General features: G+C 40.5%; 1 protein-coding gene across 1 annotated transcript in view; it reads left to right on the top strand.

Annotated features, from left to right (window-relative positions):
* SAMTOR (S-adenosylmethionine sensor upstream of mTORC1) overlaps positions 1-4690 on the top strand; it is a 40599-nt gene extending 35909 nt beyond the window's left edge. The window contains exon 5 of the mRNA XM_069228956.1: positions 2815-4690. Within this exon, the coding sequence (XP_069085057.1) occupies positions 2815-3444 (630 nt within the window). The 3' untranslated portion in view covers positions 3445-4690. The remainder of the gene's footprint in view (positions 1-2814) is intronic.
* The last annotated feature ends 8867 nt before the right edge of the window (positions 4691-13557 follow it).

Here is a 13557-nt window from a genome sequence, read left to right as displayed (position 1 = left end):
GTGGTATTTGAATTTATCTCATGTTAGATTTTTTTATTTTTATATATCAGTCCATTTCCCTTCCCATCTTTTTTTCCAGACCCTTCCTCTCCAGTGAAAAGGTCAGCCCATACATTGGATGTGAAAAAAGGCTCTGACATTGATTGGTATTCTAGTCCTCTGTTTTTCATATATTTGTCTTTAGAGTTTTACGTCTGACAATTCAGACTGTTGAGAGAGACTTGCGTATCCTATATCATTACAAGTCATGAGATGGCAAACAAACCTTGTAAAGACCATTTTTCCAGTGCCAACATAGTTATTGGCTCCCTCATGAGGAATAGCCCCATTCCAGACACATGGCTATCTTGAAATCAGGTTCATACATCTGCTAAGTACTCTTGTATTGACTCTGATTTGAAGATGGATAGCAAGAGTGGGTTAGGACTCTTTTTGGGTTGTAGCCTATTTGCTTATGTTTCTTTTTCACTCTCCTTTTGGATCCCAGCCATGAAGCACAATTCTCTTTAGCTTGCTACTTTATGCTACTATTTTTGGGTATGGGGAAGAATATCATGACAGAAGGAAAACTCACCTTCCTATAATCAGGGTTCTATAGCATGGATATTTTCTGAGTCTATAAACACCCTCTGCCTCCTAGTGTTTCCAAAAACAAAGCTGATGATTCTTATTTCCCTATTAATTGAAGTTTGTGTTTGCGAACATGATTATGAGTAGCATATAGTGTATAGAGACACGAGAAGCAGTGTGCATATTACACTTATCAAGTAATTAAGGAGATTTACAATACTTTTGGAGACATGTTTATTTTCGGTCTGTTCTGACATTAACATACATAGTGTGCATTTAAGGTTGCGTATTGGGATGAGAAAATCATTTCACTGAGGTGCCTTCGAACAAACTGCCTGAGTGATCCTACATTACCGAATAGCCAGGCAGGAAGCTTCAGGAATTCCTAAAGGTGCAGTGTCAGATTAGCACATATGTGTATTTATATGCAGCCTGTCTGGTGATCACACTTTTCTGTAGTTTATACTTCTATAAAATGCTTAAACATTTGTTATTTTCATTTTTATGACAGATTTGACAAAATGTAAAATATGTTACAATGAAAATGTTGCCTTTTATAGTCGTGTATAAGTATTATATCAAATATATATTGTAAAAAGAGTTCCAGTGGTCCTGCATGTGCTGGAGACATTCTGCTATTAATAGATTCAGAAAATGTCCGTGACTGAGAACTAGGAGAACAGGTAACAAAATTTTCCTTCCCCTTTAAAGTCAAGTCAGCCAAGAGGATACATTATTTGCATTACATCTACTCTGGCAAGTCAGAACATTTTTTGATTTTGTCCTTTTGGCCTTTGATGTAAGCCAATCCACCTTACGTGTTAGGTCTGGCTTGATAGCGCAGCTGTTGCTTACCTTCACAAGGAAAACGGGTTAATGGAATGGTAATGGGGTGGGCAAAGAAGCATTTGATTGTCAGAATGTATGTGCTTCCAAAGAAAGAGTGCATATTTTTCATTTTGGTTAAGCCTATGTTCAATAAGTAGCACTAATTTAGTTAGCACAACAAGCCAGTGTTTTGTTAATTGGGGAACATTATGTTAGCTGCCATACGCCTGGACGGTTTATTATAAAAAATTGTCAAAGGCAATACGCCTTATGTATTGTTTGTGACCAGCTTATTTTAAAGCCAGTTCTGTACTTTAAATGTGGCGTAGTTAATACACTGTGTTAAAATCTGTAGACTGAATTTCACAGAAGACCATAGCAGGCAGAGGTGTTTTGTTTTGTGCACTTTGATGATCCATGTGAATGATTGTGTATCATTTAGCTGAACATACATTCTTATAATTCTGTAGTTCTATGGCTGTGTTCCTGATTGCTTCCATCTGGGAAAGCTTATACTCACATCAGTGTGTTTGAGTTGGTTTTCTGTGGCAAGGCAGTGTGAAAAAGGCTCCACGCCCAATTGTTTCATTGGGAAGAGTTGCCACAGGACTGGTCTGTTTGTTATGAAACATTATGACCAAGGCAATAGGCCTGGCCTTTTTCTTTTGAAAATCATATGTTATAGCCAAGAGGCCCTCAGGGGTGAATTGTTACAAGACAATGTTAAAGCATGTAGAAAGTTATTTGTCCCATGGAGTCTGCCATATTTCCATAGTAAAATAGGAGATTTGATGTTGGTTTTCCCCTCTCAGAAATCCTGGGTGTAGTGGATTGATAACTGGGCAGTGGGTCAGCTCAACTCAAATATTGGTTCTCGGTAAACTGTAAAGATGCTTCCAACGTGTGGGGCTTTGAATGAATGTGTGGGTGTGTGTGTGTATGGATAAACACACTTGCTTAGTATGGGGATTATGAATCCTTTTCTCAGTGTGGTTCTTCTGTATTCTTAAATAATATCTCCTTTCCCTTTCCCTATCACTAACACCCACTGCCTACCTGCTCTTTCTGTGAAGTTAAGTAGATGAAGATGATAGGCAATGACCTAAAAGAAAGCTGGCAGGCATATGATTGTGGCTGGCGCCTAGGAGCACTCACTGCATTGCACAAGCTTGATTTCCCAATCGTCTGTGTTTTGCTGTTACATTGTTTGCTGGGAGGGAGTCAAATTACTGTGAAAAAGGAAGACTGTTGAGCTACACGTTAAAGTTGCTTTGGTGAGTAACTGGTACTTTACGAGTTAAGTAACTTATCTAGATTGCTTCTCAGTAGCAGATGGACACACCATTTGTTTTTTAACTGACTACGTGCACAAGAATTACAATCAGCACAGTGACTGAAGTTTTTTTTCCTTCCTAGAGTGTCTACAAATGTGATTTTCTAAATCTGCAGCTGCAGCAGCCTCTTCAACTTGCACAAGACGCTGTGGATGCTTTTCTCAAACAATTGAAAAGTCCCATTGATTCTCTTCCTGGAGAACTTTTTCATGTGGTTGTATTTTCCTTACTTCTTTCCTACTTTCCAGCACCTTACCAGCGTTGGATTTGCTGTAAAAAGGCACATGAGCTTCTTGCACTTAATGGATTGCTACTTATAATAACTCCTGATTCTGCCAACCAGAACCGCCATGCAATGATGATGAAAAGCTGGAAGATTGCAATAGAGTCTCTTGGATTTAAGCGTCTCAAATATTCTAAATTTTCTCATATGCATTTATTGGCATTTAGAAAAGTATCCCTGAAAACCATTAGTGATTTGGTTAGTAGGAACTATCCAGAAATGTTGTATATCCCTCAGGACTTCAACAACATGGAAGACGAAGCATACAGTGAAATGCCCTGCTACTCCCGCTCGGACATGGAAGATGAACAGCTAGCTTACACTTTCATGGAGCTACCAGACACTCCATATGATTCAGACTCAGGAGAAAGCCAAGCTAGCTCAGTACCTTTCTATGAGCTTGAAGATCCTATCTTACTTTTTAGTTGAAATTGGTTTAATTATCCATGAAGCCTGACTTACTATATTGCCAAACGAATTCTGCTCCTCAACCCTATTAGTATATGAACTTTAGTTACGCATAGGGAATTGTTAAACTTTATAATTTGCTATCTTTTTGCTACCTGTACAATTTAAAGTTTCACCTTTTTGGAAACTAAAATACTGTCTGAACAAATATCATCGTAGAGCGTGTCATACGGAGCAGCATCCTAGAATGCAATTTGTAGTGCTAACATTTTACAGAAAAGGTACTCATTTCAAGTTTGCTGCTATGCTTTAAGCACTAATTCATATTTCAATTACAGTGCATGTGTGCTGTTCTAGGACATTTCAGATCAGTCTGTTATTCTGCAAGTCAGCAATCAAGTTTATTGGTGTACTTCCTACCAAAACAACCACACTCCTGCAAGTTTTTTTCCTGTTAAGAAGTTTGTAGTTTGGCTACTGATAAGAATTGTGCAGGTGAGCTTGATAGAGTTCATTCTAAAATTTGCCATCTAAATGACGATTTATATTTTTCTAAAGAAATCTGTTGATTTCTGTTGCACAAATAGTTTCTCTTGCAAAGGTTTAGCTCATTTGTAAAGAACATTTAGGATGTATTTTTATAAATAGCATTGCATTTTGTACTACACGAGTTAGATACAAGAAACAAACGACTGGATCAAGAGGAGTCCTTTTTTCAACTACAGTTTTCAGATTTTGAAATGGTATCCACATTTTCTGTTCTGTTCACCAGAATGCATATAATTCTACTTGTTGCAAGTATTTCATGTGTTTGTCGAATGTCACATATCAGTAGAGTAACCACTGGAGGAGTGAATGTGATCTTAGCCACAGAATGACAGAATAGGAATTGCATTTGCCCATTATCTTGTCCATTAGTAAAACAGGGTTGTTGCCACCTAGTAACATGTGATCTGATATTAACTGTAAACGTCAGACTGATCAATTTATTGTCCATGACTTATCTTTTTTAATAAAAGAAAATGTCTCGAAGAAATTATTGGCCATGATTTCTAGCCAGTTATTTAATATTTCATACATGGATCATTTCTTTGAGTAAACTGTCCTGTTTCAAACATATCCAAACTGTGCCAAAAATAAAAACATGATGTTCGGTCACGATTTTCCAAGTAAACTGCCTTTGAAAAATTGCAGTGTGGAATTATTTAAAGTTGCTGTTGTGCTTAGCAAATAATAAAACGTTGCCTCATAATGAGGTTTTGCAATATCTACTTGTCAGTTTCATTTGTGTGTGTGTGTATGTGTATATATATATATATATATAAAGTCTGCATGGGAAAATATTGTTATTTTTTTTAATTGTTTTCCGTTGATTCACAATTATTTGATTCACATTTGCATTTGATTTACATTTATTCTTTGAAGTTCCATATGTTCACTTGTATTAAAGTAATGCTTTATGAAACATAATACTATGAACTGGTAGTACCACTTTTTTCTGGTTAACTATGAAAATTGTTCTCTTACTTGCTCTTTTTTTAACAGATCATGTGCTTTTGTGATACTTTTGATCAGGTCAAACTGAAAAAAGTTCAGCATGCTGGAAAAAAGTGAGATAACCTGTGGTTGGAGATCTAGCCAGATATGTCTGTGACAGATTTTGTTCTTATTCTACTTTAAAATCTAACATAGGTGTTTCCTGTAGGCTGGAAGGTTACATGACTCTCTTCAGTGCATTATTCTATTTGGAGGCCAATCACTTATTCAGCTCACATTTCTAAAGTTTTGCCACGTAAAGTACTTGCTCAGCCAGTGCTAAAAATGTGGTCCTTACATATTGTTTACAAGTAGCTGCCATGAAAAACCGAACAAGGATTGGTGCAATCCCTACTGGCTTAGACAAGATTGACAGCCCCTCAGCTGGAAAGAGCTATTTAACATTTTAACAAGGGTGGTTTACTTACCGTTGGATATTTTACATTGGTCTTCTGACTCCATTATGGTATGTCCTTCAATGAATTAATTTTACTCTTATTTCGGAAATTAGCACTAAAGCACATTTGGCAAGCATTGGTTATTGTGGCTTTTCATGGTCACACACCCCTATTAAAGCCAGTGAAACTGCACCTGAACTGTGTTTGTTACTTCACAACAGCTGCTCACAAGTGGTGTGTAAGCATTCCTAGGACTGTTACATGGTATCTCTGGAGAGAGGATTATTCCCTGTTAATCCCTGCAGATTACTGGTAGCATATATGATCTGGTTGTGATCATCATAATGAATTACAGTCTAGCTGAGAGGTAAGATGAATAAGAACAAAGTGTGATGCCAATGAATCCCATTTGGACTGAGAGGCAAAGGCTGTCCGTGTCTGTGTGCACAGTGCATCATTTATAACTTTTGATATAGCTGTTTTTATGTAGTGACAAAGAGAAGGTCCTCTATATGTTTCAGTTGATGAAATTACACTACACATGCATTTGAAGTGGTCCAATTTGGGTTGGTCTATATATTGTATCAGATGTCAATGGGGATGTGAACACAAGTTTAAAAAAAAAAAGAAATCCACAAATGGCAAAGCCTAGCAAAAGTTATTATTGATAATCATACAGAAGAATGTCGAAGCCAGTATGCACTTATTGGGTAGCTACTGATTTTTCTGATGTTCTAATAGTTGAGAAGGTGATTGATCATAGTTGGCTACACCTTCATGGGGTCGCTTTTTCAGCAACATGAGAATTAGTCCTTTTTGAGACGTTGCGGGGAGGTGAGTTGTGTGAGAAGAGACATTTACTGTTGAGATTTGATCAGAGTGCATATTTGGTTATGAATTTCCGATTGAAGCTGGCAGTTATTCTTTGAAGGTTGTGTTAGTGTGAGCAGTGGGGATAGGATTAAGGTCTGCTATGGAAGTAATTTAAAATGTAGATCCCTTGGATATGTTGTGTAGTGGGATAGGTGGGCTGACAGTATTAATTTGGTGTACTTAATATGTTGCCTGATCTTCTTAATCTCTCACATGAAGAATTTGCTGATGGTATTGCATTTGCTATGTGATTGGCTATGGTGTTCAATGTGCCATCCTGCCAAGAAAGCTTCTGAAATAGGATACAGTTTGGCTTAACACTTTATTCTCTCAGTGGTGTTGGTCAAGTAGACCAGGAATGCTCTAGTTGCCAGACTGCTGCTCGTGGTCCTATTTCTATTGATCAAAACTAGCCAGATGCAGCAAAGCACTGTACAGGGTCAAAGGCTTGGATACTGTCAGCAAGTACTTTGTGAGGTAGTTGGTTTGTGAACAGTTAATGCTTTATTACAGTGTATCTTCTACTCTTTCCTGAAATAGAACAGAGTTAGGGTGTTCCTGATGGACATGGTAACAGTGCTTCACATCATGGGTGCATAGGTGGAAAATATTTGCTATCTTGTTTTTCTTTTTATATCTTTTTGTCATTATTCTGATGGTGTCAGGGCTGCGTGTGTACAGAGAGCCACCACAGATTGAGAACTTTTCAGTCACTTTTCAGCCAATATTTATCTGAGTAAAACAAGACCAAAACAACAGAAATCTCACGGACACAAGCAAAAATAAGACTTTATAAAGATTAAATCTCAGTAAAGCGCATAGACACAATAGCTCCGTCTAGGGCTATCACGACGTCCTTGACAGAGTCGTTCCCAACAGTCTGACTACACTCACAACGGAGTGCGGGCTGGTCACTGAGTCGAACGGACCCCAGGCACAGTACCTTTGAAAATGATGAGGAAGAAAAGGCGTTGCACAGTGTCTGGGAGGTGAGGTGTCGCTGGAGCCGGTGCGGGGTCAGTTTCTTTCTGCCACCGTGGAGGTGAGAAGTCAGTTCCTTACTGTGAGACAGAGGAGGTGCGGTGTTGGTTCCTTACATTTGAAGGGGAGGTGATGTGGTTTCGGTACCTTACAATCCGGCGGGGTTGATAAATCCAGCAGATCAAGACCTGAGGCATCGATTTTGCTGTGTCGTGATCACACCACGGGGCCACAGGCGCTGCACCGGAGTTGGAGTTGGGTGTCGCGGACATACGTGACATGGCACTCAGGCTGTGGCTGGACTCCGTAGGCGCAGCAGGAGCGTCAGCCTGTTGCATTAGTCATGGTCGTTGCACTCAGCAGGAACCACCGCTCCTGTCGAGGCAGCGCACAGAGTCTGACAGCAGCACAGGTTCCGAAGTCACTTATGAGTTAATGTACTTGGTTTCTTGTTTGATGCACCAGAACTCACTCCCAAGGGCCCAGGAACTAGATTTGCACCACTTGGTGAGTCTGGATTCTCAGCAAGAGAGCCCAAATGCTGGCAGATGAAGTCTTTGATGTCCCTGAGACTTCTAACAGGACACAGGCTCAGTCCAAGCCTGTGAAGAACCTTTGGAAGTAGGATGTAGAAAGCAAAGTCCAGTCCTTTCACTCCCAGGACAGAAGCAGCAGGGCAGCAAAGCAACAGGCAGAGTGGCAGTCCTGCCTGTAGCCTCTAGCTCGTCTTCCTTTCAGAATGTCCTCAGATTCTAAAGTTGTGGCCTCAGAGGTCCAATACCTATACACATTTCTGCCTTTGAAGTAAGCAAACTACAAAGGAAAGTCTTTTTAGTGCACAAAACCCTACCTTTCCTGCCCTGTCCCCAGACACATGTCGGGGTTGGAGACTGCTTTGTCTAAGGACAGGCACAGCCCTATTCAGGTGCAAGTGTCAGCTCCTCCCACCACTCTAGCTCAGGAAGACCCATCAGTATATGTAGGGCACACCTCTGCTCCTTTTGTGTGACTGTCTAGAGTGAATTCATAAACAGCCCAACTGTCATCCTGACCAAGATGTATATTTCACAGCCAGGCAGAGGCACACAATGGTTAAGCAAGAAAATGCCCACTTTCTAAAAGTATAATTTTCAAACTTACAGTGTAAAAACTAACTTCACCAAAGTATGTATTTTTAAATTGTTAGTTCAGAGACCCCAAACTCCAGATCTATCTGCTCCCAATGGGAAATTACATTTTAAAAATATTGCAACGCAGTCCCCATGTTACCCTTTGGGACAGATAGGCTTTGCCTATTGAATTTAGCAGTGTTTCACTATCAGGACATGTAAAACACACCAGTGTGTGCCCTACTTTTTAAATACACTGCACCCTGCTCATGGGACTGCATTGGACCTACCTTAGGGGTGTTTTACATGTTGTAAAATGGAAGGTTTGGGCCTGGCAAGTTGGTGCACTTGCCAGGTTGAACTGGCAGTTAAAACTACTCACACAGGCACTGCAGTGGCAGGTCTGAGACATGTTTACAGGACTACTTCTGTGGGTGGCACAATCAGTGCTGCAGGCCAGCTAGTAGCATTTAATTTACAGGCCCTGGGCACATATAGTGAATATTAAAAGGGACTTACTAATAAGCCAAATATGTCAATCATGGGTAAACCAATCATCAGTACCATTTAGACAGACAGCACTTGGACTTTATCACTGATCAGCATTGGTAAAGTGGCGAGAATCCTAAAGCCAGCAAAAATGAAAGTCAGCACAGGATCAAAAGCAGAAGGTCGGAAGCAAAAAGGCAGGGGAAACCGTGCAGATAGGGACATTTCCAACACAGACTCGGGCACATCATAGTCAATATCTCATAATTGCTTCACTTAGACTAGGCAAATGATATCTGATGCACATTTGAACTTTTAAGGGAAAATTACGTTTGTAATAGAATTTTCGTAACAATTCACTACTGTTACTGAGTTCCAAATGACAAGAGTCCTTTAGATTTATCCTTATTAATGCTGGGTATAGTAGCACAGCAAACTGGTGTCAGTACAGTATGATATTTTTAAGATCAACGTTCAATAGTAGTGTGAATAATCCTGCACCACAGTTAAATAAATTACCCCATTATGACCAGACAGTTAATCTGTGTTTTAGGTTAACAGGTGACTGTCCCCTTTTCTGTTGTGGCTGTGACCATGATTTGATATTCTCATCCAGTACATCATGACTATGGTTAAACTCTTAACTTACATCTATTTTTTTATAATGAATTGCAGTACGCAAATAATAATCTTTGTGCCAGCAAGCTATGGTGTTGTATGTGAAGTATCTTTAATGTTTATTAACAATGCATAAAACATATGGCTACATCATAAAGTGTACAAATGTAGGATCAAAATTGTCACTGGAGAACTGAGCAAACATTCCAGCCAAATTCTTTTATTGGAGCTTCTATCTGTTTTTTTTGCCATAATTCATCTTTTCTGCAGTCCCTCAAAAGCTTTTTAACAACTGCATCTCTTTGTGCCTGTGTCTCACCCATGCACAATATGACTTGCTTTAGAGATATTTAAGATTTTTGTGATGCAAGTCTACAACCTTGGGAATGTCCTGACATGCAGTCGGTTTCTGGTTTTATGTCCTGGGAAGCGCACCCATTCTCGTTCTATTGCCATCTGTGATTACTTCTGCAGGTGCGTTTGATTCTTTTGACTTGTCCTCCACCATGATGTGTACTTAATTGTCTATTTTTATTTTAGTGTCTTATAGAACCGTCACCTAGAAATTTACTTTTTGTTGCTAAATCTACAATGGAAGTATGTGTATTACTGAAAAGGTGTGATCATAGCCGTAGAGCATAACTGCTTAACTTAGTTTAGATTTTGTGTGAAGGATATCCTACATACAATGATAGGTCATGAGTTGGCTGTTCTAATGTGGTGGAGTCTGGATGTTCAGGGTGGATTATTTGTGATTTATTTTCTCAAAGGAGGAGCAGAATTGTGTTGTGCCCTTCCATAGATTTCATCTTTTAATTATAATGGTGGTGTAGTCACGGCATAAGTTAATGTTTACAAGTGATAGAATCACTTTTTGTGGGCAACTCATCTTTGAAGCTTGAAGCATAATAAATGTTTTCATCCATTGCAAGTACTGGATACACATGTTTAAATGTTTGTAGAAAATAAATAAATAAAAACCTGCACAGTTTGTCTTTATCTTTCTTCATTATCAAATAGATGTTGTCAGGGATAGTGATTACCAAGGGATAGTTTGGCAGAGAACAACAGACCTAGTATTGGGAGTAACTGGATAAAAGATGCTGCCCATGCGCCTACCTATGACAGTCATAGGCCAGATTTGGGGCAGGAGCAAAAGTAGAGTTTTTAATGTCACTAAATTTCATCAGAATTCAATATTGAATCACCCATCTGTTTTGACTATTGTTTATGTACTCCGAAACCATGATTTTCTTTTCATACTTTGCATCTCTTTGTGCGTCTGCCTTATCTATGCAAAATGGAAGTTATTCTGCTTCTGATGTGGCAAAGCCTGCTCCTTGGCAGTGTCCTAACGTGCACCTGCTTTCTCTTTTTACGTGCTGGCCAGAGCTACCCTTTTTGTTTCCATTGTCATATGTGAAAGCTTCTGCAGGTGCCTTCAGTTTCAATGCTTTATTTTGCACAGTGTTGTGCACTGAATGCTCCTCTGCTGTAAAATGTAATGGGGTATCTAGGTTAATTTCAGTGTCTAAAAGAATTGTAAATCACTGAACAACTCCCTTATTTGTAGTACGTGGGGCTGTATATACACATGCTTTGTATGCTCTTGCTATGTAGTGTTGAGCTAAGACATTACAAGTTGTTTTTCTTCAAAGAAGCTTTCATTAATGGCATATTGTGACTCCCCCTTTAGTCCAATATGCACATTGGCACTGACGCCACCTTAGAATGCCCCACCCCCGCATCTGATAGGTTTAGTTAAGGCTCATACTGATACTTTCTTGCAGTCACTTCTTGTCCAGATATAACTTTTTGACTGGGCGACTGGGAACAATCAATGTACCAGTTTTGCAGGATGGTATATCGCTTTTCTACCCTCGATCCCAACAAATCAACTTAATTCCTGGGGTGGATGGTATCTGGCCTTTTGCTGGCTCCAGTTCTCTGAGATCACAAAGGTCTTTGCCTTGAAGAATGTTAGCAGATGAAACACACTTCTTTCCAGTTCTGGCCACTGTGCGTTAGCAAGTATCGTGGGCCGAACAACATGGTGTCTGTAATCTCTGCCTCTTTCCTGATCACAAGGTGTTTACGTGTAGCTTCTACCTCAATTTTCAGAGCAAGAACATGGTAAGGTAAAGGATGGAAAAGCACTGGGCACATGTGAAATTGCAACAGGGAGTGGTATTCAATACCCCGGACATCTTTCTTTGAGTAGTTCCCACTCAGTGTCAAAGGACAAGCGGCCCCACACATTTAGTCCTGAGAGATTATTCTCGAGCACCTCTGAGGAGAGTTGAAGGGAACTCTTGGGCATTGACACAGGTGGGACCTCCTACCAAGAAGAAGCCCCACCCAGTTTAAAGGCCTTATGCCAAGGCAGAGCACTGCTCTCATGGGAGTCTGACATCGAGCCCAGAAGCAGTAATTAAAAAAGCCTTGGCCTCTGGTCCACTGCTGCCCTCTGGCTCCAGTCAGTATCGAGACAAGGCTTTGGAGCCAGGTCTCCATCTGCCAAAGGGCATGGAGCCACCCCCCTCCTCAAAGTTCTCTCATTCGAAGGGCATCAATCTTTCACCTTTGGAGCCAAAGTCAATGCTGAGAGTGCCTCCGAAACAGGACACAAAGGTGATGCTGAGGGTCACCTCAGCTCCTACCTCCAAGACCTCTGAGACTTCCATTTTCAAGAGAGTGCTTAAAGCCCTCAAAGATTGACATTCATCTATCGAGAAAATAGCACAATTTCAGCTAAACCATATCTACAAAATCCATCCAGCACATTACTTCTGATTCCAAAGGGAAAAAAATGGGCTAACCTTTGAGGAAGAGCTTGCCTCTGAGGCCCCTTGACAGATAGTGCCCAAGAGATGTAAGGACCAGGCAACAAGTCCTCTACAACATCCCACACCCATCATGCATCTTCTCTTCCACTATGAGGGTAGGCTCACCTCCACATCCACACACATCCCTGGAAAGATCAGCACATTCTGTTTTTGACCTAGGCAGCCTGAATGGAGAGGGAAACCCAGAAGACCAGCCCACTGGTGCAGGATGTGAAGATCACCCTTCGGACGACTACACAGTTAACCCCCCTGACAACCAAGATCTAGAATACTGTCTGGCCAAACTACCTCCGACAGATGATAATACAGCATAGCATGCTGTCACCACCATTAAGTTTTCTTTGCATATCCTAGAAGACGAAGGCAACTTTCTGATGGACACCCTCTTAAAGACAGTTCAGTGAAGTTTCTGCCAGTGCTCAACGATGTGTTAAAATCTACCTGATTAAAGATCTAGTCAGGGGCAGGGTTGTCACACCATGTGTGGAGAAGAATTATAAGGCTTCTCCCAATAACCTTCTACATTTAGAGGTCAGGTCCCCTCAAATGCCCCTATGACACTGGCAAGTGTGTAATGGTTGGTGCAGCCAACCAGTGGCACATTGCCAGTTTGGTAGGTTTGCTGTTGAGGTATGACTGGTTTATTGGGTATAGATGAAGGCACTCGCACAGCATCCCCATAATGCTTACAAGAAAAGTGGAGAAGAGCTAGTTGCAGAGTGAAAAATTATCTCCAGTGTAAATATCCGTTCTGCCCTAGATGCTGTAGACACCACCTTCTGCAGTGTGTAAACACTAGTGTCTCGCTTCACATACATGAATGGCTACACACCTCAGGCTTTAAACAGGAGGTACAGCAGCACTTCCCTGTCATCCCTGTGAGAAATTGGGGTTTTTGGTTGACTGGGGTGTGGGCACAAGCCAACCCTAAATTAATCTTTGCTCAACCCTCTTGTAGCTTGGCACAAAACAGTTAGGCTTAAGTTTGAGGCAAAGTATAAAGTATTTGTGCAACACCCCAAACAGTAATCAAGTGAAAACACCACACAAAAAGGCTCCCACACCAAGTTAGAAAAATAGAACGTCTTTTAATAAATGAAACAAGGCCAACAGAAATCCAATCAGTAGAACCAGAGATAATCAGTTTAAAAAAAAAAATAACACCAATAAGCACAAAGCACCAAATGTTGAAATCTTGTCACACCAGACTGGGGAAAATTCACAAGTGTAGTCCGACCGAGATGGAGCATGGGCTGGCTACAGGGACTTGCGTAGGCCCACTGA

The sequence above is a fragment of the Pleurodeles waltl genome, chromosome 4_1, assembly GCF_031143425.1.
Source record: "Pleurodeles waltl isolate 20211129_DDA chromosome 4_1, aPleWal1.hap1.20221129, whole genome shotgun sequence".
NCBI classification, from domain to species: Eukaryota; Metazoa; Chordata; class Amphibia; order Caudata; family Salamandridae; genus Pleurodeles; species Pleurodeles waltl.
Note: the sequence above shows the minus strand (reverse complement) of the source record. Positions and strands in the feature narration are given on the sequence as shown.